General features: G+C 40.9%; 2 protein-coding genes and 2 long non-coding RNA genes across 6 annotated transcripts; 2 read left to right on the plus strand and 2 right to left on the minus strand.

Moving 5' to 3' along the window:
* Positions 1-1847: 1847 nt before the first annotated feature.
* On the plus strand, positions 1848-9959 carry LOC117823781. Of its 3 annotated transcripts, XM_034699011.1 has the most exons (8): positions 1848-2349; positions 2513-2916; positions 5486-5820; positions 6047-6714; positions 6870-6915; positions 8363-8454; positions 8537-8647; positions 8772-9959. In XM_034699011.1, exons 3-8 carry the CDS (start codon positions 5800-5802, stop codon positions 9118-9120), a joined length of 1287 nt encoding a protein of 428 aa, XP_034554902.1. In that variant the 5' UTR covers positions 1848-2349; positions 2513-2916; positions 5486-5799; the 3' UTR covers positions 9121-9959. The 3 variants fall into 3 exon arrangements, with proteins under 3 accessions (XP_034554902.1, XP_034554903.1, XP_034554904.1); XM_034699012.1 differs by lacking the exon at positions 1848-2349 and having other exon boundaries at positions 2401-2916; XM_034699013.1 differs by lacking the exons at positions 1848-2349; positions 2513-2916 and having other exon boundaries at positions 4381-5820.
* On the minus strand, positions 9305-16210 carry LOC117823783. Its single transcript, XM_034699014.1, has 14 exons — positions 15280-16210; positions 14957-15041; positions 13671-13863; positions 13264-13465; positions 13111-13186; positions 12360-12640; positions 12218-12280; positions 12069-12122; positions 11907-11980; positions 11657-11757; positions 10516-10998; positions 10168-10312; positions 9949-10067; positions 9305-9566 (listed from the first exon to the last, which is right to left on the minus strand). The coding sequence occupies exons 1-11, from the start codon at positions 15295-15297 to the stop codon at positions 10994-10996; spliced, it is 1152 nt and encodes a 383-aa protein (XP_034554905.1). The 5' UTR covers positions 15298-16210; the 3' UTR covers positions 9305-9566; positions 9949-10067; positions 10168-10312; positions 10516-10993.
* LOC117823787 lies at positions 15278-19603 on the plus strand. Its single transcript, XR_004633497.1, has 3 exons — positions 15278-15859; positions 18403-18535; positions 18773-19603. It is a non-coding gene; the product is annotated as an uncharacterized LOC117823787 (long non-coding RNA).
* Positions 19604-21523, minus strand: LOC117823786. Its single transcript, XR_004633496.1, has 3 exons — positions 21270-21523; positions 20591-20665; positions 19604-20465 (listed from the first exon to the last, which is right to left on the minus strand). It is a non-coding gene; the product is annotated as an uncharacterized LOC117823786 (long non-coding RNA).
* Positions 21524-26228: the final 4705 nt, after the last annotated feature.

Here is a 26228-nt window from a genome sequence, read left to right on the forward strand (position 1 = left end):
AAATCTAAAGGTGGTTTCTCAGTACTGAACTTTAAGTTTTACTTTTGGTCTTTTGTTTTGAGACCTCTCTCTACCTGGCTCAATTCCGAGGCAGTAGTATCTTGGAAGCCTATTGAGGTAAACCTTGCTTCCCCACATAGATTAGAGGATCTAGTGTACTAGAACGTTCCTCTTAGACAATCTAAACTACACCTTGGCCCGATTATATCTTTTTTATTGTCGACTTGGCGGAATGTAGAAAAAGGGTCCAAAACTATCCTTAAATGGCATCTTAACAGCCCAATTTTTAATAACTACTCGTTACTCACTGGGAGGACTCCTTTCTCATCACAATCATGGTCTTCTAAAGGTGTACACAAACTGGCAGATATATTTAATCAGAAAGGACTGAGATTATTTAATGATATCCGTATGTATTATGACTTACCTGGGTCATCATTTTTTCTTTATCTTCAGTTAAGATCATCACTTAAAGCGTATGGTGTTCCATGGAATGAACCACTAAAAACACATCACCTGCACTCTGTTCTGAGTATACAGGGTCAAACTAAGGGGTTAGTATGGCGTTATAACAGTGACAAAACTATCGCGCGAGCAGATGAGATTCTCGCACGAGGAGAAGTGTAACCCGAGCGCAAATCAAAGAGACCCATGCAGAAAAATTGTCCTTGTGAGCGCAAACACATCACTCACGTGCAACATTTCTCTACTCGAGAGCAAATTTTCAGCCTGTGAGAGGAAAACTACCTTCAGAGCACGTGCAGAACTGAACTGAGCGCTCACAGATTTAATCTGCGCGCGCGGGTGTTTCCCCTGCGCGCTGTGTCTCTCCTGCTCGCAGGTCACAGAGCTGCTCGCGCTCAAGTATATTTTAGTTTTGTCAGTCGGGGGGCGGGCACAGTGGGCGGGCACAGTCACAATGGTGTCTGGGTGTGATTGGCTGAGTCCCTGTGTTTTCTGATTGGGCCTTTTTTTTCACCTTGTTATTTATTGTTCGTCTCATGCCACATGGACATGGACACAAGACTGATAGGAAGAATTTAATGAAGAAATGACATGTTGATACACACTCTTGTACAGTAGGTGGCGGTATGCACCTGAAAGCTGTTTGCAACCCGCCATTAAACACAAAGAAGAAGAAGAATACATGGACTTGAGTAGCTGCTATTAACGAGCTCCTTGGCTAATCTTCCAAGATCGACAGCCTCAAATGTAATTCTCTACAGTGGAGACACTTTCCTCTTTAGTTCTCCCAGAGCTCTGGACGTAATTTTTGTTTACGCCGTCATGTATGCAGGAGTAGCAACAGCTACAATGAATGGCGCCAGCTTCAGCTCAAGCCTTCGGAATTTACTGCGCATTTCAATCGCATTGATACTGAACGATACCACACAAAACTCAATAGGTTAAACATAACCGACCCGTATAATGCACCCGGTGTGCTTTTTACATCTATCGAGTCAGCCATGAGGAAGGACAAGGTTCCAGATCTACAGTATCCGGACATATACAACTAACGTTCCGTCGTCCTACTCGGGGGAATCTTTAAAAGTCTGGAGGGGTAAAAATGAACGACATCTGGATTCGTGATGAACCTTCAGCATTGGTGTCTACCTGCTAAAGATAGCGTCATCATCACTGGCAGGGTAAGTGTTCCTTCATGTAACTCTAGATAACATTAGCATGTAGCAACAGGCAGGGTAACGTAACCTAATGCCAGCTTACTAACCCTTCTTCGATATGCATTCGGTTTTTGAATTTACAGGTGAAAGATTGCATGACTGTCAATTGAAGCCATGTGTGGTTGTCAGGAATGATGGAGTTGTGTTAGGAGCCCACTACAACTGCACTGCTAGACTTTGGGAGAGCTGCTCCCATGTATCAGCTGTGTTGTTTAGAGTATGGCATCATAACAATGGAAGAGAGAAAGATAGCTGTCACATCTAAAAAGTGCAAATGGTCTACACCAAGTCAGCAGTCTTTGAAAAAGGTGGAATTTCAGCAAGGAAAGGACATCATTTTTAACAACACACAAAGATGCGAGAAAGAGAGATCTTCAAAAGGTCACTCGTCCATTCCCCCAGCTTTCCCACCACTGACCCCTGATGAGCAAGCCCAGCTCTATAGCAACCTCTCTAAAAGCTGTACACAGGAGAGACAGACTATAAAGCCAGCGGTTCTCTCTGTTATCAGAGAGTATGCCTCATCCTATGTGCCAAAGGCTGTCATGCCAGATCTACCAGAACCCCTCACAAATCTTTACGACAAACAGGCAAGAGATCCCAGCCTAGCAGAGTTACAAGGCAAAGCAGAAGAGCTGTTGAACGTGTATGTGTGACCAAAGAGCAGGTACATTATTTAGGATTATTGTTTGAATTAAGCTGAAAACTGATATTTGTCAAATACAACAGGAAACATGTTCTTAAATATACATGTTGTCAGTGTAAAAATCATGTGCATTTGCTGACTTAAATGCTGCTGATGATGTTTATTGTGTGTACAATTTTCAAAGTGATATTGTGGAGGAGGAGACTCAAGCACAGTTGAAGTCCAAAATCTGGTTTGAGTAAAGAAGTGGTAAGATAACAGCATCTTCCTTCAGAGCAGCCACAAAGACAGACATCAAAAAGCCCTCAGTTTCCCTGATAAGGAAAATATGCTACCAAAAAGTCTCATAGCTTCAACCCTGAGGCTACCAGGTTGGATATAATGTAATGTGTTCCTGCTTGGCATTAGCACTGTGTAAAATATATCTAACATACTTTTATTGTTTTCCAGATGGGGCTGGAAGCATGAGGAGCTGTCAAGGAAATATTATGAAATGCAGCATCGTCTTTCACACTCAAATATCCTGGTGGAAACAGCTGGATTTAGGATTTCACCTGTACCCCCATTTATTGGGGCATCACCTGATGGGTATGTGTCCTGCAGCTGCTGTGGTTCCGATGTCCTAGAAATAAAGTGCGCATTCTGTGCCAAGGACCTCACTTTAAATGAGGCAGCTCACTGTGTTGCAAATTTTTGCCTTGCAAAATAGGAGCAAGAAAACATTACACTGAAGAAGGACCATGCGTACTATTACCAAGTGCAAATGTAGCTATTTGTTAGTGACAAACCATATTGTGACTTTATCCTCTGGACTGAAAAGGAAAGCACTTCACCTTTTGTGGAACCCGTGACACCAGATGTGGCCTTTTTTGAGAAGGAAATGGAATTTGCTATAAGACTTTTTCAAGAAATGTAGAATTCCAGAGCTGCTTGCAAAGTATTTTTGTGCCCCAAAACCAGCACTCACTAGTAATAGTCAACAGTGGTGCTACTGTCGTGAGTCTGAAGTTGGGAACATGTCTGTGCATCAGGTTTTTGTGAAGTACAAAAGTTTCACCAAACCTGTCTTCTTGTGAAGGGAATTCCAAAACACTAGATATGTCCCTCCTGCAGAAAAGTCATTCATGCACAAAAAACTGCATTTCTAGTCAGTAGTGATGGCCTTATATTAAACTTATAGTTGGTGGTTATAAACTGGTAACACATCAGTTTCTCATAAAGAAATCACATAAGTGAAAGAAACAGAGACAAACAGGTTTGTTAATGGTTGTCTATGATTTATTTACAGTTATTTCAAAATACCCACACTTCTTTTTTAAATGTATATTGATGTGTACAGTGGCCACCACTTACCTACTCTGGTTTAATGTCACACATTAAAAGCTTGGAATAAGTGGGCGAATCAATGGCAAAATTATCGGCAAGAAAGTCAAAAGACAAGTTAATTCTGAGCTTAATTAACGTAAGCATATACTGCTGAAATGATGTCAGGTCTGACTTAAGGCTGATTTATACTTCTGCGTCGCCCCTACGCAGCAGGGGCTGACGCGGACATGAGCCCCACATACTTGTGCGTCGATGTGTCTGTGTCGCGCAGCAATTCTCCTCCGAAACGCTTGAGGGCAGTGTGGTCTCTCTAATAGCCGGTCGCCTGCTTCCGGTCCCGCTACGATCTCTGTTTACTTTTCCACATCGATTCAGAGCGTGTTATGTTAATCTACAGCTGATACATGTTGCTGTTTATCATACAGACATGATTAAATGAAGAATAGAGAGGAGGAGATGAAATACACGGCCGATGTGTGGCCGATATCCGGGATCCCGGAAGTGCTGTGAATGCGGGAAAGACAAAGCCGTCGAGCGGACCAATCACAGAGCTTGCGGTCCGCGTCGGCTCTACGCGTAGTTACATTTTGGAGGAGGTGCACGTCAGCTACGTGCGTAGGCCTCTGCGTAGGTACGGGAGCTACGCGGACCTACGGCGTAGGCTACGCCGTCGATTCGACGCAGAAGTATAAATCAGCCTTTATGTTTCAGAAAAGGAGCTACAAAATTAAAAAGTGTTATCAGGACTGAAAAGGTTGGTAAACCAGTAAGAATGTTAACATTTTAAGCATTGTTTTTGAGACTCATTTCATTTAGTCCAATTCTATTCATTTTTTTCTTTTAACAACATATATAGCAGTGCATTGAGGCTCATTGAGGGCCGATTTTTCTGGAGATTCTCCTGCAAGACTCTCCACTCCAGCAGGAGTAGTACTGCTTTCCTCAGGACAGTCTATGAGAGGGCTATTTGCTGCTGCCCATGATTTCCTTGCCTGCTCAATTCTTTGGAGTTTGCTCTTCTGCCTTCTGTTGAACACATCCAGCTGCCTTCTCCTTCTTCTCTTCTCTTCTCTGGGGATGGCACATGTTTAAAGATTGATGGCACGTAGTCCGGTTGCATAGGGTTATCATCCTTTTTTCCTAAACAAAAGCACATTTATTTAAGTTACAGGTTTAATGAATGCATTAAATCAGACTCCTATCAACAAAATCTTTAATCGATCACATAATATTCCCTTTCTCCCTATAAATGCAGTAACTTACAGCATTCTAGCATGTGAGCAATCATTTTATTTCCCTTATGTTTTTTCTGTTTTCTCGTAGTTGAGTGAGCAACACGTATTTAGCTTCCGTGTTTTAGCTTGTTAGCCCTGCAAAATCAGTCATAACACATGGGATCAACTCGCCTGTTACAACCATAAAACTGCCAGAAACTATAATTACAGGCAGGGAAATATACGATATTATAGCTTAATAATCGTTATATTCCGTACCTGATATGAAGTGTTCACTACACAGACAGAATCCGTTGTTCGAGGGCTCCCAGCGCTCACTTTTCTTCTGCTCGCTTCTAGCCCGTTTTATGGCTGTAATCCACTTGTGTCGTCTATCGGGATCTTTGGGAATGCGGTAAAATGCTCTCCCCTTCCCTTCTCCTCGTTTCTTCTGACATCCTGGCGCACAACAGCTCTCTACCATAGTTTGCAGACACGGAGACACTATCCCACTGCTGGCATTTCTTCTACTCGCGCTTTTTCCTGCCAATATGGCATTGTTTTGATTTCGCGTGTTGAATGTTGGGACATGTGACGTCATCTCCCTGCGCTCCTAGATCCCCGACCAATCAAAATCAAGAAGGGGCGAGGTTCTGATGACAGCTTTGTCAACAACAATGGTGGACGGCGGTCAGAAGAGAAAAGTTTTAACACGTGTTTTGAAGGTACAATTAACGAGTTTGGAGCTGCTGCTAATGATCTGGCATGAATTACATCAAACGATTTACAGTTTATTGTTGAAATACTGTTGAATGAGAGCAAATATTAAGAACACAGATAATTTTAAAGCCTACAATCACCACTTAGGAAAGCGTTAGTGCTGCCGGACGACCTAGCAACAGGAAACGCTGTTTCAGCATCAGACGGTGAAATGGCTGTTTCTAATGCTCAGGTAAGATGTACTTTGCTTACATAACATATTGTGTTTTGAGTTATTGACATGAATTATGAGGACGGCCCTGATTACAGTAAGCCTCTTGTACTTGACTGAGCAGTGTGTAAAAGTGGGAGTATAGCTTTTCCAGGCGTCAGATTCTAGGATTTTTGCAAAATCTGTTAAAGTTGTCAGTATATGTTTGTGTGCATTTTCTTTAAATGTCTTTCATTGTCCCTCACAGAATATTCTGAAACGTCTGATCCTGGAGAGACTTTTGAACAAATTTGAGCTTGCACTCTTGCAAACACCGCTCAACCTGGATTTCTTGGAGTTTGTGTGCCGACAGGAGCTTTATCTCTTACAAGCCCTGTCAAGACATGTTGATATTCTCACAGAAATCGTTGAAGCACTTAAGGAGGTCTTCAGACTCATCAGAATAACTTATTCAGACGCTCCTGAGACAGCTGTGGTATTAATTACGGGTTTGCCAGGACGTCCGAGGCTTGATATTGAAAGACAGCATTTGGTTGAAATGCTACAGACCAACCTTTCTGTGCCCTGCATCGCCAAACTTCTTGGTGTCTCAGCCCGCACCGTATTTCGAAGGACAAGAGACTTTGGCTTATCGGTTTCTGAACTCTACACTACCATTAATGATGAGGAGCTGGATAACCTGGTGTTATCCATCAAGAATGAAATGCCCACTGCTGGTTACAGGATGGTGATGGGAAGGATGCTGTCCTTGGGTTTCCGCGTGCAGTGGAAAAGAATGGCTGCCTCAATGCATCGAGTGGATGCAATCGGCATCCTCTCCAGACTGGCCAATGTAGGCTGTGTTGTGAGGCGAACATATTCTGTTCGAGGGCCTCTCTCACTAGTGCATGTGGACACAAACCACAAACTGATAAGGTAGTAATATATATATATATACATAATACATATATATTCATATATACGTATATATTCATTTTAAGAGATCAAAAATATCCCCTTAATCTTCCAGTCCAAATGTCAAAGTACCTCATTGTCATATTTCCATTACAGTTTGTTCTTGTGTTTTACAGATACAACATTGTCATCTTTGGGGGAATAGATGGTTATTCAAGGAAGGTAAAGCATGTTTCACTTGCAAACACACACACAAACGCAAACAAAGTCAGGCTATCCAAATGTAATTTTGAAAAATGTAATGTAAAAATGATAGCATGATATAACAATAAGCTCTTGTCTTCGCTTTGTGTGTCTGTCTATCTCCCACTGTGTCTGTCTTTCGAACTCAAACACACAAAATTATGCTATGTTCTTATACTGTATTCCAACAGCATGCAACGCAAGTGAGTGTCAGCAACAAAATGAGCTAAATTACATTTTTTCCCATTGACACCATTAATTGCTAGATTTAAAGGTGACATATCATGCAAAATTGACTTTTTAATGTTTTTTTACCTGAAATATGTGTCCCTGGCATGTCTACAAACCCCCCGAGAATGAAAAAAATCCATTCTGTCCCTGTTTTGATTTCTACACCTTTCTGTAAATGTGTGTGAAACGAGCCGTTTCAGACTTCCGTGTTTTTGTTACGTAACAGCAATATCTGGTCTGTCACGGAGTCAGAGCTCGGAGCTTGTTCAGCCCATAGACTGTATAAAATAATACTGAATCCCTCCCCCGTTTTTCATTACCTGCACAAATGTGTGCTAACAAGGAGCTTAGGAGGGAGGCATGCTAGTTGTAGGCTGTCTTAATAAACACAAAGGTCGGTTTTACTCCCCGCGTCTGCAGATTTGAAGATCTAGTGGATGATTTTTATTTGTCATGGATAAGTGCTAGCGCTAGTTAGCATAGCCACATAGCTATATGTTCATAGCTGTAGCTGTAGCTGTAACTGTAGCTGTAGCTGTAGCTGTGTACCAAGACACACGTCGACATACTGACAAATAAAACAACAAGAAACACTAAATCTGTGACCAATCCTTCATAAAAGGTCCTGCTGCCTTTCTGGTAGATGTCGGTTTTACTCCCCACGTCTGCAGATTTGAAGATCTAGTGGATGATTTTTATTTATCATGGATAAGTGCTAGCGCTAGTTAGCATAGCCACATAGCTACATGTTCGTAGCTGTGTACCAAGACACACGTCTACATACTGATAAATAAAACAACAAGAAACACTAAATCTATGACCAATTGTTCAGAAAGGTCCTGCTACAGGCGCCTCTCCGTCAGGATCAGATTCAGAGGGTTGAAGTAACGCGATCTCTGAGCAGCCGTGTATATTCAGCCAACATGTAAACATTAGATCAACGTGCTGGAGAGCCGAGGCACATCCACTTCCTGAGGGGGCGTGGTCAGAGGGAATACAGAGTGTTCTGATGAGGAATGAAGAAGAGGGGTTTTCAGGCATGCCAAAATCTGATTTCAAAGTGTTTTTTTGAGCATTAACTTTAAAGACATGTTTTGGGGACCTCTTAGACCAATATATATTGATGAAAAAAGCGTGATATGTCCCCTTTAAGACCTTTATGATCCCTTTATACATATTTTTATCTCTTGGGCAGGTGATGTATTTGAATGCTGCAACCAACAACCGTTCATCAACTGCATTTCACTTCTTTTTGGAGGCAACCCAAAATCATGGCATTCCTTCAAGGTGAATTTGCAGACTAAAGGCAAGTGTGACATTCTTGTACAGAGTATGTATGTGACAGGCCTTCAATCTGTGCACATTTCAGGGTCAGAGCAGACCAGGGAGTCGAGAATGTCCAGATTGCCAGATTTATGTTTTCTGTCCGTGGCACCGACCGGGGAAGCTTCATCTCTGGGAAAAGTGTAAATAACCAGAGGTAAAGTTCTATGTCAGATTGTTTGGACTCAATTATACACACCGACACAAATACAACAACAACCTTACTGTAATTTTGATCACCAAGAAGACTCTCTCCCCCTTAACACTATTCTCTTTTACAGGATCGAGCCTCTCTGGCGTGATGTTCGCGTCTTGGTCACTAGCAAGTACTACTCATTACTGCATTCCTTGGAGGACAATGGACTGCTGGACATCTCATCAACTGAGGACCTGTTCTGTGTACACTACACAGTTCTTCCGAGACTTCAGACAGACATGGGGACATTTGTGGTCGGCTGGAACCATCATCCACTCAGCACTGAAGGAAACCGCAGTCCAGAACAGATGTGGCAAATTGGACTGATGCACACCAACGTTGACCAGCCTGAGAGTCCTGAGGTATTAATCAAAAGTTTCAACTGCACATTAAGCACCTTCTTTGATTCACAAAATGATCAGAACTATTCATAGTTAAGACTTTTTGACTGCAAATCTCAATGTTAAAGAATGTACGCTCTATTCTGTAAATACTGCTGTTGTGGAGGCTCAATAATTACAAGCTGGCTGCTCTTAGGTATAATCGCGAAATGTGCATCGGTCAGGATGCAACACTAATTCCCCCAAGACTTATACTGAATAAGGACGCTGGAGACTCTTGACCAGTCCACCGCACTTTATTTTGGTTGTTTGTGTGTGTGTGTGTGTGTGGTTATCTCTCTGGATGCACACACTGGAAACGAATGGCGAGTCAACCGCGAAGCGGCAACGGTGAAGCCAGCTCGCACGCCAAAACCTCTGCAGACTTAGAACACGGCTTTATGCTGCAGCTTCTTCACTCCCGTTAACTGGTAGACTACTCAGCAATGTCTGCAACAGCGCTCCTAGTGGCTGGACCCCAACCTGTCCTGCTGAATAATCTTCAGAACGACTGCAATTAGGCACATATTTGAGGTAATTGTACAAACTTAAATATTTCCATCTGATAGAAACAAGAAAAAGCAGGCAAAAAGCGGCAGCACGTGAGTCAGGGTCGCCAGCAGAGCAGAGCCACCTTTGTGCACTGGGCCATCCCATGCAACTTAATCACTTTCCTTCACTTCATCTCAGAATGTTGTACATTGTACTGCACATAATATATCTTGTTTTATGTCGACTTTTTACTTTTCATGTTATAATGTGCATGTCCATTTTTAGAATACTATAGATCAGTGTTTTCACACTGAGTTGCATTGACTTATACTTAACTGAAGAATCTGCTTAGGTCTTCCATCAGTGCTTGTAAGAATCAGAAAAAGATACCTAAATCTCTGCATGAAATCCTGCAAGAAGTTGACAAGTTTCGTCTCCTTTTGGCGTCTCAGTGAGCCCAGCTCACTGAAATTTGGGTGCAGAGATTTCATAATGAACTCAGCGTCGGGCTAAGGGTTGTGAAAAAAAGAAAAGAAAAACAAAATTTTACATTTTTAGTATTACAAGCTCAGAATCACAAGCTAAGAATTGCTGTTGAATTAAACTGACTTTTTCCAAGAGGCCTGGCACAAACACTTGGCGGAACATGACTGGTTGCTGCCTGATCAGGTCACACAATCCGTAAAGTTTCATCCCAGAACGGATCTGCTCAAGCATTGGAATGACTCGGACGGCAGAGTGCAAGGCAATGGCACTATAAGTCAGTAACAGATGTAAAATTTAAAAAAAAAAAAAGAAAAAAAGAAGGGGAAATGTATTATTTGCAATTAATATCAAAACATATTTGAAAAATTCAAAGCGAAAAAGAAAATGCAGATTTATTTTGGATTTTAAAAACTAAAACTAAGGAAAAAGGAAAAATGTCAATGAACATTATCACTTCTAAAAAGCACACACTTTGCTATTGTTTCTTTCCTGTCCTCCCTAACAGGACCATTGTATCCGCAGGCAGCAATTTTGTCACAGAGGTCCACCAAAGTGTCAGGTTCTGCCATCATCACCTGGATTGAAAACAGTTTCAATGATGAAGATATTGCAAATCTTTTGCTGATTTAAAATGCATAATTTTTAACACGTCTGAGCAGTGTCGATGAACTAAGACAAGATAAGATATGATATAACTGTATTGATCCCCAGGGGGAAATTCAGTAACTACACTGTATGATACAAACATCTTGCAAAAATAAATCTGTATCTTAGCAGAAGAAACACAGAACCTGTTCCATGAGTTGCCGGAGCTCAGGATCAGTCACATCTTCCTTGCAAATTGCATCCGATTCCATCACCCCAGTTGCAACATAATTGAAGCACCACTCTTTTAAAAAGTTGGGTGGTGGACCACCCTGGCTGATGCTTACCGCAATGATCTCTCCTGCTATCCTGTAGTAACAAAACTGAATTTAGTGCACAGACCGTAACTAAAAATGTAAACCTTAATGTTAAATAGTAGAACACAATTGTACATACTTGAAATGTTCTTTTTGGTAATCTGTGATGGAGTACTTCGGTGTTTTTCCAGTACCCTCTCCTTAAAAGAGGTGCTCCTCAATCCCTGACATCATTTCTACCATTAAGAAAAGTGGATCAATACTTAAAGAACCTCATAAAAGCCACTATATATTTCAATGTATTGCATAGATCATGTGGAGTAATGTTTAGGTATGAACTGCATGTAACCTGAGAAAAAATGATTGAATAATAAAAAAAAGGGCATTTGTATAAAACATGAGGAATAGGAAGGCGTACCAGTCAGGAATTCTTTTCGGAGGGCACCGTTATCAATCCCAGATTCTCCAATAAATGTCACTCTGAATGGGTTTTTGGGGGAAGACTTTTTCTGACGCTTCCACTGCGCCAGACCCCTGTTGAACATGTCGTCCCTTGTAATGCTTATGCTGAAGACTGTTGATGTGTCAATTTTTTCCGTCATGGTCTCGATGGCCTTGGTGAGACTTAATGGAAAATGTATCAGTTATTGAAATTTTTGTCAATAACATAAGATTATGGTATGACAATTAGAAGAAAAAAATAGCAATACCTGTTGCACTGCTTCTCAGGTTCTGTGGGTTGCTCTTCATCCACAGCATAGGGGGCTTCCTCATTTTCAGAGTCAATGTCATACGTCTCTTGCGCATTGTACTGGAATAGAAGATTCAGGTAAAATGCTTTCATCAGAGAAATGTTCTCGTTATGGCTATACATGCTGTACACTATGAGCCATAAAACTTATTTAATAAAGTAAGTGAAAAAATTTGTGCATAATATTAGATAGAAAATAATTCTCTAACCCTTCTCCGCAAGTGCTGGCATGTACTTCCACATAGTGTTTAGGGAAAAACTGACAGCACAGAGGACAGGCCACCTTTTTAAAACACAGAAACAGCAAAAAGGTCTGAAAAAATATTCATCAACTGCTATACTATTACAGACCAGCTGACCAGTATATTTACCTTAACGTCTTCTTTTGGAGTTGAGCTGAAGCATGGCTGCACCCCTGGAGATACCTATAATTTTTTTTTTTTTTAGGAAAAATGTCAATAAATGACACATTCAATAATAAAAGCACTAAAAAATAGCTACAGTACATGACAGAGCTTACATTCCCAAGACTGTTTCTTCCAGGAGACACATAAACCTCTGTCGCCACATCAACGTCCAAATTCTAACACAAAGAAAATCAAAATGATGTGGCTTTCGGGAATAGTGGCAGATATCACATTTTTGCTTTTGGATAACATTACCTGCTCTAAGTCAATTGTCTCACAAAAACTGCCTGACATGCATTCCTGGCTATGCAGAGCCAGCAGCTGCACAGGCATATTCTTATGACACCTGGAACATCGTGCTTTAGGCATCCTCTCAAACTCGGTAGAAGTGTAGGGTAGGGGGCTGGTGTCCAGAGTGTCTTGTATAGGCAAAATATAAAGACAGCTTTTTCCCCCGGAAGCTCTAGCAAGGTAGCTTCCGGTGTAGCCCTCCGCTTCAGGTGCCACAACAGCGAGCTTTCGCTGGCCTGATCCTCCTATATGGGAGTATATATGTATAAAGGTGAACTAACAGACAAAGTTTTAGTTCTCTGTTGTGCATGTAAGTCTGACAACAAACAAGATCAATAACAAACACACATGTAAATTGGCTGTTATTAGAGAAGTACCTGATAGAATAGGTATTTCATTCAACTGATGATGTATAAACATATAGTACCTCGGATATGTATAAAGAAATTCGACCAGTCAAGTCAAACCTAATATGGCACATTTAACCCAACTGCTAACCATACTGGTGTACTAGCTTAAAGCACAGAATCACTAAAAGAAGAAATGAGGAACAATTACCGTAAAAAATAATTTCAAAAACGCATTAAAAAAAACTGTAAATATGGAATATCAAGCTCAACTGGAATTTAAAATCCCCTTAAATTTTGGGATTTCAACAAAAAATTAACTCTTAAATAGCACTAAGCGGTTCTAATTTATAGTAACTCTGTCTTACCAGCAGCTTTGTAAAGCATCCAGGCCCCTTCCAGTTCCACCATTTTGGAGTATGTTTCCAAGAGTAACTTAGATATCTATGACATAATGAAAAAACTTTCAATGACCCTGTGCAGTAACACAGACCAAAAACGTCATGTTTTTAATCTCTAACCTCAGAATGGTCAGCATTTTCAGGAATACTGAGAGTCCTCCTGCCAAGTCCAGCCTGGAGGAGCATCATTTCCTCAGAGGACTTTGGTGTACGCTCGGTCCGTTTGTCCAACAGAAAAAACTGTATCGAGTTGGACTTGGTAGCCTTTCTCTTCAGAGATGGTGTACAGCCTCTTCCAGATTTGAATAGGCTAGGGAAAGAGCTGAGGAGTTGAGTAAGAAAAAGACATTGGCAAATGTTTGATAGAATTTCACTAAAATGTCAATAGTTTACATTGCATTTCAAGAAAACAACGAATTATAGTTGATTGAAGAGTTACCTCAAATTACCACTGACTTTAAGACGAACAGGATTCTCCCTAACTCAGATTAAAAGGAAAAACTTAAAATCCCTCTAAAGATCCAAACCTGGCCATATTCTGCTCCACTCTATTTCTTGCAGTACGAGGAAAGCCAGGGGTCCTCTGCTGCTGCTGCCCCTGGGCTACCTGAGGCTGCCTTGTCCCAGCCTGCTCGCTGTTGCCAGGGGCAATCTGATGCTGTCCCTGTGTAGCAGGCTGCCTGTTTCGTACTGCCCCCTGCTCTCCCTGAACCACGTCATCTGTGAAAACAACTTAAAGCTATCTATAACATCCATGAAGCTGTAAAAAATAGGTCAGGAGTCAGGACGTCTGTGTATGTATCAGTGATGAACAAGTATGTTCACGATGTGTGTAAGATAAAGTATGTTTTTTAATGGCTATACAAAATGTGTGTTTATCTTAATGGCACACATTGCCAAATGTAACTGTCATGAAGTGGAATCTTCAATGGGTATGTCAGATGGATATCTTTTGATTTGAACTATTTACTGCTCATATTAATGTACTGCAACTTGACACTAGTGAGTCTAAAATATGTTTCTGTTCAGTTCCCTTGTTGAAGTCTGAGCCTTCACTTTTGACTTCACTCTTGGCTGTATGTCCGCAGAGATTATGAGCCTGCTCCACAAGTTGATATTCAGAGTGTTTACAGTATTGAACACCTCAATGCGATCAATGCTGTCATATATATATTGTTGTGAAGGAAAATTTGATTCAGTGGGAAAATAAACTATTTTTGGCATTGTTTTTGACACGGAAAACGTTTACGTTCTCGTTTTTAATGATTAATCGTTAACATTTCCCAAGATCAGTCCGGAAAATACTTGTATACTTGTACCTAGTAAAGAGACTTATTATGATGGGGGATACTGCGAAATACTTCAATATGAACAGTATGTAAAGGCTAAACATCGTCAGTGCTCTGTGAACTGTCTGGACTCTGACTCAGAGCCCCCATCTAAATCAGTTCTTTTTTCCGTTTCCTCACTAAGTGTGGCCAGGGTGTGCGCACGCTGTCACCATGCCAGATTTCTATGGCTTTGCGTGGGTCAAAGTCTTCGATATCTGGTGAGCACAATTGTGTTTCTAAGAGGTCAGCGGCCTCACCTTCCAGTCTTGTTAATTTAGAGCCCTTCTATCAACATAGGAGATATAACCCAATCATTAACAAGTGTACAGGTTTTTCAGATTAATTGATGTGAACAATGTAAATAGTGTGATTTAACACTTATTTGTAAATCATTAAACAAAGTAAAAAGGAAACACAGGATTTTGTTACCTCCAAACAATTCACAACAGTAACCTCCTGACAAAGTTTCCCCAAGCACTTACTATTTGGAGAAGATGGCCCACCTTTATCCGCCAATGCGGTCCTAAGTAAGGCAACAACACGCCTGGCAGCATTTTGTAACTCCGCCTGTTGTAAAAATATGAAACAATATAAGCAGAGTTATACAAATACAAGCTTTCAGGCCAGCAATGTGTTCACCAAGACCAAGTTAGCTACTTGCTATAGCTTTCACAGTCTTCAGATGTCTTGGCTAGTGATTACATTATAAGGTATCCAAAAATCTTAATTGCCTTATCTGTAAGGTAAAGGGGACGATAAGATATGTTAATTAGATACATTACAAATGTAAGTTTTCTAACGTTACCTCCTTTCTGTCGTCCATACTTGGTGTAGCTCTCCCGCTCAATTAGAGTAATCAGTGTTTTCCGTGTCCTTTTCTTTAGATGTTGTAGGTACTTCTCTGGTACTTCTACTAGTTTGCGGGACGTCATCTCGCTCGGCTCGAACTGAGGCCGCCACAAATACTGCTCCCTGGTGGCTGTCGCCAACTCAGGTCAAAAACTCTGTCTCCCCCATTCATTCTAGTTGGGGCAGTGGTCCGACTTTAAAAAATAAGTACACGTTTTACGAATGTATCTGACATCCGTATGCTGTGGTGATATGTTGTTATTATTTGACTGTTTTGTGTTCAAGGCCTCTTTTTTTCTGAAAAGTTTCTTTTTCGTTAGTTATTAGAGGTTAAAAAACGGGGTTTTATATTCTGATTTACTTTGATTGACTGCCATTCTTGCATAGTTCCTTCATGAATAGCAACATTAAGGAGCCGGGAGGATGTTAAACTTCTGTCCGTTCATGACTTTCGCTGAACTGGAAAACAAAGTTGTTTTTGCTGTGGATTGATCTCGCTGACCTGCGGGATCTAAGGGATTGCTGAAGATCTTTGGGTAAGTTTATTGTGTTTTATCTGTTCATTGCTGTGTTTCAGTTGTTAGCTAGCTAGCTACCCTTAAGCTAATATTAATGTGGTAAAGATGCGTAATCTAGAAAGCAATTAAGGTAAATAAAAAAATCGACCGTCTTTGTCTTATAATATTAAAATGACGTTTATATGCTTGAACTTGAATTCAATAATTCATAACCAATTCATCCCGATGTTGGTTGTGAAAAATATAACACCGTCAGTAGTTCCTTATCGCTGACTTCACGTCACTGTCAGGATTTTAATAAAGGAGAAATAAAAGTCTGGTTAGTCTATGAAACACAAGTCAAAGAAATAACATTTGCACCGCTTTATTATTTAGATCATAGGAGTTTTAAGTAACATGCATTATACTATACGGAGAATAGTTTCACAAAATTAGCATTTGGAAGGGGGCAGAAAATGATTTCCTAAATCAAAAGATAACTGAAGTTATAATACTGTAGTAGGCGGTGGTGAAACGCTATATCGACCAAAACATAACTCTGACGGTGTGGTCTTATAATGTACCTCTAATACGGCTGTGTATCTGTGTGCAAAAAAACGGCTTTTAAGTCCTGCGATCAGCTACAGAGAGACGACCGGACTATGCTCCAAACTACGTGTTTAAACACTAAAAAAAAATGCCTGACAGTTGTTTTTCATACTCATATTCATATAGGAGACAAGCCCGAGATCTGCTTCTTAAAATGAAATTTCAGTGTTTTCGAAGTGGGGTTGTATGAGTTTTAATGTCACCAGTAATTATAGCCACACTTTCTGATCTGCTGGTTTATCTTAATTCACAAAAGTTCTAGATGGACTGTTGTTACCAAGTCTTGTGAAAGCAAGACGTTTTCTCGGTTCATTTACATTAGCTTGCAGTTTACACACCTGCAACACCAGATAACATGGGAATCTCTCCTGCTCTACAGTTTAGCTCAGAAGTTGCTCCACTTTCCCCCCTGGTGCATTGAATCTCATTTTTCTCGGTAAACTCCGGCTCATAAAGGTGTCCGCGTTTGTCCACAGTAAACGGCATGACATCGGCGTAGTCAGAATCAATCATTAAGTTTAGTTGTATTTTTGTCCCTGCTACAGACCTAAACAGCTGATCAGTGCGCTGGAGGCGGATAAGCTCGTCTGTGTCCCGTCCGCAAAAATCAGGCTTTCTGGTGTCAAAGTGAAGTGCTGAAAAAAATCAAAAGTGGAGCGTACACCTAAACCGAGATGAGTGCTCGGGTCAGAGTCTTTCAAAATGAGCTATATTACCTGGGAGGACTGACCCGGTCTGCAGAAACTGTAGCCTAGCTTGCGTCCTGTTTCTCCTGCAGTTTCTCATTACAGGGGCAGAGCTGAGCGGCGTCCGTTATGGCTAGTACAATTACTAGTGACACAAAACTCATAAAACCCAACTTCAAAAACACTGAAATATCCCTGTAAGATTACCATCTGAGAAATAAAACCCTGGGAGGAAGATTAATTCTATTAGACGCTCCGCTATCTCTGCTGAGGGAACAAAACACCAATAAAACTCCACAGGTCTATGAGCTTTAAACATTTAATTAATTGTAAGTTGTAAGTTTAATGTAGGCTATGTTTAGCCGATGTCGCTCTGACATGGTCGCAGTGCGTGGATCATGTAAACAACTCCAGATGTTACTTGTTGACACCGCTAGCAAACCAGCCAGCTCAGTAATAACATCGCTGTTTTCAGAGCCAGACTCTTTCATCCTGACCATCTGGTGATACACTATGCTTAGATTAGTTAAGGAGAAGGTTAATATTTAGTATTGAGGCTTGACAGTTAACTTTTGGGAGGGAGAAACTGTTTAACACATCTGTATGAATGGAAGCTGTCATGTTACTGCGCTCTTTTTTTGCCCTTTATCCTGATGCGGTGGTCACGTGACTGAAAACTGTGAACAGATTTAGAGTAATAACAAAATGTGTAAATATTTATTTTATATGATACAGTATTCTTTTCAGTACTTATACATTGTCTAAGTTTTAGGCATATCTCTTGGTTAAATGTCTTATGTTGGCTTGTACACATTAGCATGGTTATTTATGCTTATTGTTTGTACATAGAGCAAAGTTTACTGTAGGCCTATATGTAGCGGGTCCCTGTGTAGATATGTAGATAACCCGCTGGCAGGAGTGCCCTGGAAATATTCAAAATATAACACAGGAATCAGAGAAACCGGACAACTGTTGCTCATTCTCCATTCACCCGGACACATTGCGTATTGCAGAGTCTCGGCGATGCCGCTGGTCAGTGCTGCCACCAAGTGGCCATTGTATGACACGGCATGTCATTGTGTGCTTCTCTGTAATTTTCTAATTATAAATAAATTAGACGGCATAAAACAGCAATACAATTTCAATAAACCAAAAGTGACTCTTATAATAAAGGAAAAAAATAAGTAATAACATCTCAACAAAATACTTATTTTGTGAGTATCACATCTACATGATCAATAAAGCTGATTCTGATAAATGAAAAATAACATGAACCACTCTGCAAAGTTTCCCTCCAGGTGAAGGTGATGCAGGCTGAGGCAGTGGATGACGAACATGACGGAAGCCCTGGACACCTTTACCATCATCTCATCTGTGCAGTGCTTCTTCAGAAGAGCATGACTTCACCACAGACTCACAGGTTAAATAATTAGTTATCTTTTGTCAGTAGATTTTATTTAGTTATTCCTATGTTCCATTATTTCAACGTTATATAAATGTTCGATATCTATATTACTATGTCGCAAGTGAAGCACAGGCATACGTCAGAGATATGTGTTGATATTATTGGCTACAGATGATAAATGTTTCTGTTTATGAGAAAGGTGGTTTAAATTTATTTTCTCTTTTTGTTTGTCACCCAAAAAATCTCATACAGGTGCACTGGATGCTGTATCTGCAGTCAAACAGCAGCCGGGAGCAGGAAGTTCAGAAGCTTGAAACGGGATGGCCTCACAGGGGGTTATTCAACTATTAGCATCTATGCTGGTGTAGCTACTGGTCTAAGTCACATAATGTCAATTTTATGATTGTAAATTGACTGATTCCTGCTCCTCAACTGTGAATATTTTTGGTTTCCTGATTCCTTTATGACAGTAAAATTAATATCTTGGGGTCGTGGACAAAACAGGGCATTCGAGGTTGTCACCTTTGGCTTTGGGAAACCCTGGCTGGCCCTTTTCACCCTTTTATAACATATTAAAACAGTTGTTCATTGAGAAAGTAATTCACCCATTACTGGTCACGCGAAAATCATTAGTTGCAGCACTTCTCATACTCAACCGCATTACTGTGGTAAATGCTTTACTTTTTACTGCTCCTCACCACCATTGACTTTTATCATTAAGAATAACATGTTTCATATGGTATGATGCAGTACTGTGCCCCTAACCGACACAGAGAATCTAAATTAGCTCCAGATTAATAAAGTATTCATACGAAAAGTTTTGAGGAAAACACTGAGTACTACAAACACAACTTTAGAGGTATACAGAGTTTACAGAGTATTTTTACTTTTTGATTTATGTGTTTACTCCTGCGAGATCAATGCACATTAGGTCATTAGCCTGTAGTCAGTGCATCTTTCCACATTTGTTTACAGTTGTCTTTGATGTAACTCTGCAGTCATTCAAATACAGTCACGTTAATAGTACCCTATTCTATTCATGTAACTGTGTTGTGTGAGAATAAATCTTGCAAAGAAAAGTCATTACAGTGAGATAAAACAATACATTTATTTCTCTGGTTGTTGTTTAACAAGACATAATCCAATGACAGTTATATAATGGCCAACTTATGTCCCCCAAAACATGTCTGTTGTACTTCATCACATTTGATGTTGAATGTTTAAACATACATGCTCCTAGATAGACAGGTAAGATGTCTGACAGGTGTGCGAAACAAAAGGTTTGATAAAGGCACAAAGGTAGTTACATAAATAAAACTTTGTAGTGCCACAGAGATGCCCAGGCCAACAAATCCAACTCTGCAGATGTAACTAAATGTGCTTATTTTGTAGAGACCCCAGAAAAATATGTTGCGAGTGAATGTTTTTCATCACAGTAGCTGTGCAAACAATCACCATATGATTATTTGTACATTTTCCACAGGTTGACATTTAACTTCCTTGAGATTCTACGATGGTGAACTATGCGATAAAAGCCCAAACCCAGAGCCAACCCGTGAAAGCTCAGGCAAATCATGCATCACTTAGCATACCCATGGTTGGGGTCTGAGGCTTTTTAGACCTTCCTAGATAGACAACACTGATAGGTCAGAGACTGCTCATGAAAAGAAATGACGAGGGAAATTGAGAAACAAACAAAAATAACAATGAAAAATGTTTAACAGTACAGGTGTTAAAATTCATTGTGCTCCCACACTTCCTGTACTAATTAAATTGGTTAGATACAACAAATTGACCATCAATTCACCGTAGCAAACACTAGGACAGTACAAAAATAAAGACCATAATCTGTGTATGATTTGGTCGAGCATAGATTTACATACGATCCTGGCAGATGGCTTTGGTTTATTCACCCCATGTCCTCAGTAAGCTCTGCACAGACCCACTGAGAATGATATAAACATGCAGCCATGATTATAGCAATGTTGTGTATCATTATTATATTACTATCATAAACAATGTATCATCAGTGATTTTCATTTGATTGCACTCAATGTAACTCAACATTACCTGTGTCCACAGCTGGTGCCATGTCTTCAGAGGGGATCCCTTCACTTGCATCTTGCTGAAATGGGCACCCTGCAACTACATGTGGCCACCAGATTAATATACAGAACTTTGACAGCAACACAGATGTGAAGGATCAGTGCATCTGAACAGGCTCTGTGCTGACCAGAAATATGTTCTACATTACAGACATTAATATACAGTATTTCAGACTGTGTGTGTGTCCGTGCACTCAAAAAGAAGAGAACAAAATAAGATATTGATAATGATAATAATAATGATGAATACAAATTATTATAGTAAATAAAAGGAAATCCTTAAGAGCTACACTGAGAAACAAATCATCGACCATCTTGATAATTGATGAATCGGACTGAGTATTCTTATGGGAAAAACAGTATCCGATTACAGCTTCACAAATATGTACATATATCTGTGGGTGTGGGCTGAACAATACGTAAAGGCATACTATTGGACTCACATTTTCACCTTTTACTGATGTTTAAATACCAAAATCACGCTGTCACGCTACACCATCAAACACCACAAGGAGAATATCCTCATTTATTCTATGAATGTTAATCAGCATCCAAACAAAGGTCTAAGTTATAGAACACCACAGTGCGATATACACAAAGAAGTCTAGCTAATGCTAAGCTAACAATGTAACAGAGACACTTACCTTCATAGTTGTGGTCCAAACTGTGGATGACGGAGTTTTGTCCAGGTTCCAGCTCTGGGGGTACTAAAGAGGAAAGTGTCTCCACTGTAGAGAATTGCATTTGAGGCTGTCGATCTTGGAAGATTAGCCATGGAGCTCGTTAATAGCAGCTACTCATGTCCATGTCGCATGAGACGAACAATAAATAACAAGGTGAAAAAAAAGGCCCAATCAGAAAACACAGGGACTCAGCCAATCACACCCAGACACCATTGTGACTGTGCCCGCCCACTGTGCCCGCCCCCCTACTGACAAAACTAAAATATACTCGAGCGCGAGCAGCTCTGTGACCTGCGAGCAGGAGAGACACAGCGCGCAGGGGAAACACCCGCGCGCGCAGATTAAATCTGTGAGCGCTCAGTTCAGTTCTGCACGTGCTCTGAAGGTAGTTTTCCTCTCACAGGCTGAAAATTTGCTCTCGAGTAGAGAAATGTTGCACGTGAGTGATGTGTTTGCGCTCACAAGGACAATTTTTCTGCATGGGTCTCTTTGATTTGCGCTCGGGTTACACTTCTCCTCGTGCGAGAATCTCATCTGCTCGCGCGATACTTTTGTCACTGTTATAACGCCATAGGTTAGTATCTAAATTATATACATTGTTATCTGTTTCTTCATATAAACTTTTGACTGTTGAACATGTGTGGACCAAAGATCTTGAACATCTGACAGTACTCCAACCACTGGACTGGGACAATATCTGGAAACATGTAACCAAATCCTCCAAGAATCCCAACCACAGACAAATTCATCTCAACTTCTTACATAGAACCTATCTCACCCCCAGGAAACGTTTTTTGATGAAACTCATCCCATCACCAACTTGTACACTCTGTACGGATGGACTTGTCGGATCTTTTATGCACATGTTTTGGACTTGTAAAGATGTATCCTGCTTTTGGAACTTGGTTGCCTCCATACTTACAAAAAACTTGGACTGTGAAGTGCCCTGCACCCCCACCGTCCTGCTTTTAAATGATTTTTCTGTGCTTAAAATTTCTAGACCTCAAAAATGTACATTACTCGCTGGCCTAACGGCAGCGAAAATAATGCTGGCACTACGGTGGAAATCACCACATTCTTTGTCAAGATCTCAGTGGCTTAATACGTATCTTGATATAGCTGTTATGGAGCTCTCAGTGGCCAAGATGCACGGAGCCACAGGAACCACTATCTCATCCTGGTTAAAATCCATAACTAAGATCAAAGAATATGTCTAACTTTATGATTTAAATGAGCATTATTACAGTATTACTTGACCATTTCCTTTTGTTGTTATCTTTATTTTTATTTACATTAATGTTATAAATGATGTCATTGTCACTATTCACTTCCTTTATCACTATGAATTCCCTGTTGTTATCATACGGAGATCTATTCTGAGGTGGGGTGGGTTGGGGTGGGTGTCGCCATACCTTCTTTTATTTATTTTTTTATTATTTTTTTTTTCTTTGTTTTACTTCATGATGTGCCTCGACTTATCCTATACAGTTGATATTTCATTGTGTTGCATAGCTATAAAAACAATAAAAAAAATTTGATCACAAAAAAAAGAAACAGTGCTCACACTGGTCACCTGTTCCCTGGTCTCTGCATCCTTTACATCCTCTCTTAAAACTTGATCTAGCTTGGCGGGTGGGTCCCTGGGAGTTAGTCAAGCTTTTCTTAATTTCAGCCATTTCTTCTCTTAGCAACCTGACTGTTTCATAAAGCTCAGAGTGTCTCTGACTAGCTGCAACAGGTGCTTTGCGACTCTTAGGCTTCACAACTTCAGCTGACTGCTCTTGAACCCCAACCCTGGCCTCAGCTACATCCTGACCCTGCAGACCAGTTTGCATCTCTGTTTGTAGCTCATTTACTTTTGGCACTTTGCTACTGGTGTTCTTTCTCTGCTTAGACTGTCTTTCTGACTCAACACTAGCTGCTTCATTCATCTTGTCAATGAGTACGTCATCTGTCACTCTCTGGTCATCAAGAAAAGGTTTAAGTTGAAACTTAATGTGGTCACTTAACAGTCCAGTACTAACTGACCTTAAGAACTTCTTCTGGATAAGCTCAGGACTATACTGTTCTTCTGACCCTACTTCTCTTGAAGCGAGTAACAGTCTCTCTTTTAACTCAATGGCTCTAAAGAGGAAGTTTTGAGGTGACTCACGACTGTCTTGTGTCATGTTAACCAGTCTGTGGTACAGGTCTGTTGAACTGTCCTCTTTGAAATGTCCCTTTAATATGGTCTTTAGCTGGGGAAGGGTGAGGTCTCTTTTGATCTCCAGCATATCTCGAATGCTCAAACCTGGACTGATTGACTTGATCACCGCCTCCATGACTTCAGCCTCGCTGTGTCCTTTAATTAGGCCTTTGTCAATCTGGTGCATAAGGTTTGTGTCCGAGAGTCGGTCCTTCTGCCCCTTCTCCCCTATCTGACCACAAATCTTAAAATCTCTCCTTATTGTGACTTCTAGGAGTCTGTTCACAGCTGCAGGTTGCACACTTTGTGGAGCTGACGTTTGACTCAATGATGCACTGTTCATTCTGTCACTCAGCCTCCTCACTTCATCCTGCAGGGCCTGACTGTCTTGCTGTAGCTGTCGAGTGCTTCTCTGCTAAACTCACATCTTTAGTTGTTTCCTGAATGTCTTGTTCTGTGCTTGAATTTTCCTCAGTTTCAGTGTTTTCAACATTTTCTTTAATCTGATCCACTGATTTCAAAATGGTGGTCAGAAAAAATAATGCAACTTCAAACTCTTCTGTATTGATAACATTGTCTATGAATTCTGTGATTAGTTTGATTAACGCTCGTCTTGTTGTGGCAGTTCCACTTGAGATCTTGGCCAAGACACATACCTCTTTGAGCTGATCCGGCTGCAGCAGCCATAGTCTCTGTGACACAGCATCTGCAAGCTCCTCCAGATCCTGCACGTCCGAGGTGGCCGCGCCCCCGTGGCTGCGCGCTCCCGTCGTCATCACTCCAAGCTCTCTGTCCGCGTTCTCGTCACACTTGACACGACGTTAATCATCCTAGCGGTGCCTCCAGTATTTGTTACACACTTGGACACAAAAAAGTGATTTTCCAGGCGTGCATGGGTTGTTTTTTGTAGTTTACTCACTTCCAGGAATTATACAACAGGTACCAGTACGACAGCGTAGCGCAGCTGAGTACAGCACAAACATTTCGGTCCTCTCTCTCTACTGCGCATGTGCACCTGCGCATCCCCAAAAGACCCAAAACTGCTCCAAAGCTGCCCCAAACTGCCTGCTTGAGCTTTGCTCCTCCTTATTACACATTACACATAGGGATAACACACAAATGCCTGTGTACCTGACTACTGCACAATTATTAATTAGAAAGATTATGTATACAATAACAAAATAACGAAAATAAACATTAGAGTGGGGGGATGTCAGTGTCCACATCATGAATGACATTATTATAGGTCCAACAATTGGTAAGGAAAACTACCTTTTAACAGGTACAGTGGGGCAAAAAAGTATTTAGTCAGCCACTGATTTTGCAAGTTCTCCCACTTAGAAAGATGAGAGAGGTAATTTTCATCAGAGGTACACTTCAACTATGAGAGACAATATAAGAAAAACAATCCAGGAAATCACATTGTAGGATTTTTAAAGAATTTATTTGTAAATTATGGTGGAAAATAAGTATTTGGTCAATAACAAAAGTTCAACTCAATACTTTGTAACATAACCTTTGTTGGCAATGACAGAGGTCAAACGTTTCCTGTAAGTCTTCACTCTTCAGACGGGAGACACCAAACAAACCTCTGAAGTTAATAACGCTGGTTTTAATATTGATAGAAGAAGTGGTAATGGTTTCTTTTATTCATGTCACAAACTTTCAGAGTGCTTCACAAACAAATACAAATAAAATAAATATTCATAAAATGTTGAAATGTGACTCAGTGAGGACGAACTAAGAGGTGAAAACATTTTAAAGATGTTTTCACGTGCATGTCCTGACAGAGGAGAAAGTAACCACACCTTAAAAATGTTGTATTGACCTTAAAATGACACTTATGAACCTCAACAGACATAAAACATAAGATGCATGTATTTTTATTTTTGTTTTGCACATTCAGATGTTCTTAGTGTGACTCAGAGATGGTGTCTTCAGAGCTGGAGCACATGAAGAGTCTCTTAAGCCAGCTTTTCTTCCTCTTCTTTTTCTTAGCAGTCATTTCTGCCATCCTGCTGTCGAGCTCATCCATTCTGGCGACCATCTCCTTCTCTCTCTCCGTCCACTCCTCATTTTTCTTCTTCTGGGTAGTGAGGAGGAGCTGGATGGTGTTCTGAAGGGAGCTCCTCTCCTCCTTCCACTGCTCCTGCTGGAGCTTCAGCTGGTCCAATGCTTCCCTCTCAGAAGCCATGATTTCATTGTTGAACTTCTGGAGGTCTTGGAGCTGAGTGGTGAAGGCAGTCTGCATGTTTTTCATCTCCTCCGCAGCTTCTTCTTTCACCTTTTGCAGATCTTGCTCAACAGTGAGAGTCTCTGTGGTCTCCTGCAGCTGATCAGTCTGCTGCTCCTGGTCCTTGTGAGTCCTTACCCACAGGTACTTATTAGGAGCTGCTTTCTCCTTTCCAGGGGTCTTCAGACTCAGGGCTTGCATCAGGACATCCATCTGGAGCTTCTGGAGGTGCACGTTTATATTTTGCACCTCCTCTGACAGGTTCTTCTGGCCCTCAGTGCAGGGAACAAGCTTGGTCGCTCTCTTTAGTAAGGCAGCTTGGTCCTGCTGGAGCTTCTCTCCGAGATTGAAGATGCCAGCTTTCAGTGCCTTGACTTTGTCCCGCTGCTCTTCCTCAGCGTCTTCGTCACTGTCCTCGTTGGCCTGAAGCTTTTCAGTGCATTTCTGCAGGTCTTCATGAGCCGCCTGCAGCTGCACAATCAGCTCTGATGTGTCTTTCTCC

The sequence above is a fragment of the Notolabrus celidotus genome, chromosome 13 (assembly GCF_009762535.1).
Source record: "Notolabrus celidotus isolate fNotCel1 chromosome 13, fNotCel1.pri, whole genome shotgun sequence".
NCBI lineage: Eukaryota > Metazoa > Chordata > Actinopteri > Labriformes > Labridae > Notolabrus > Notolabrus celidotus.

Coding starts and splice junctions, on each gene's coding strand:
- LOC117823781 (XM_034699011.1), top strand. CDS start 5,800: ATGGCTGTTTCTAATGCTCAG. Junction 6,715..6,869: donor ACAAACCACAAACTGATAAG/GTAGTAATATAT, acceptor TGTGTTTTACAG/ATACAACATTGTCATCTTTG. Junction 6,916..8,362: donor TAGATGGTTATTCAAGGAAG/GTAAAGCATGTT, acceptor TCTCTTGGGCAG/GTGATGTATTTGAATGCTGC.
- LOC117823783 (XM_034699014.1), bottom strand. Junction 11,981..12,068: donor CTCCAAAAGAAGACGTTAAG/GTAAATATACTG, acceptor TGTTTTAAAAAG/GTGGCCTGTCCTCTGTGCTG. Junction 11,758..11,906: donor GCCAGCACTTGCGGAGAAGG/GTTAGAGAATTA, acceptor CTTCTATTCCAG/TACAATGCGCAAGAGACGTA.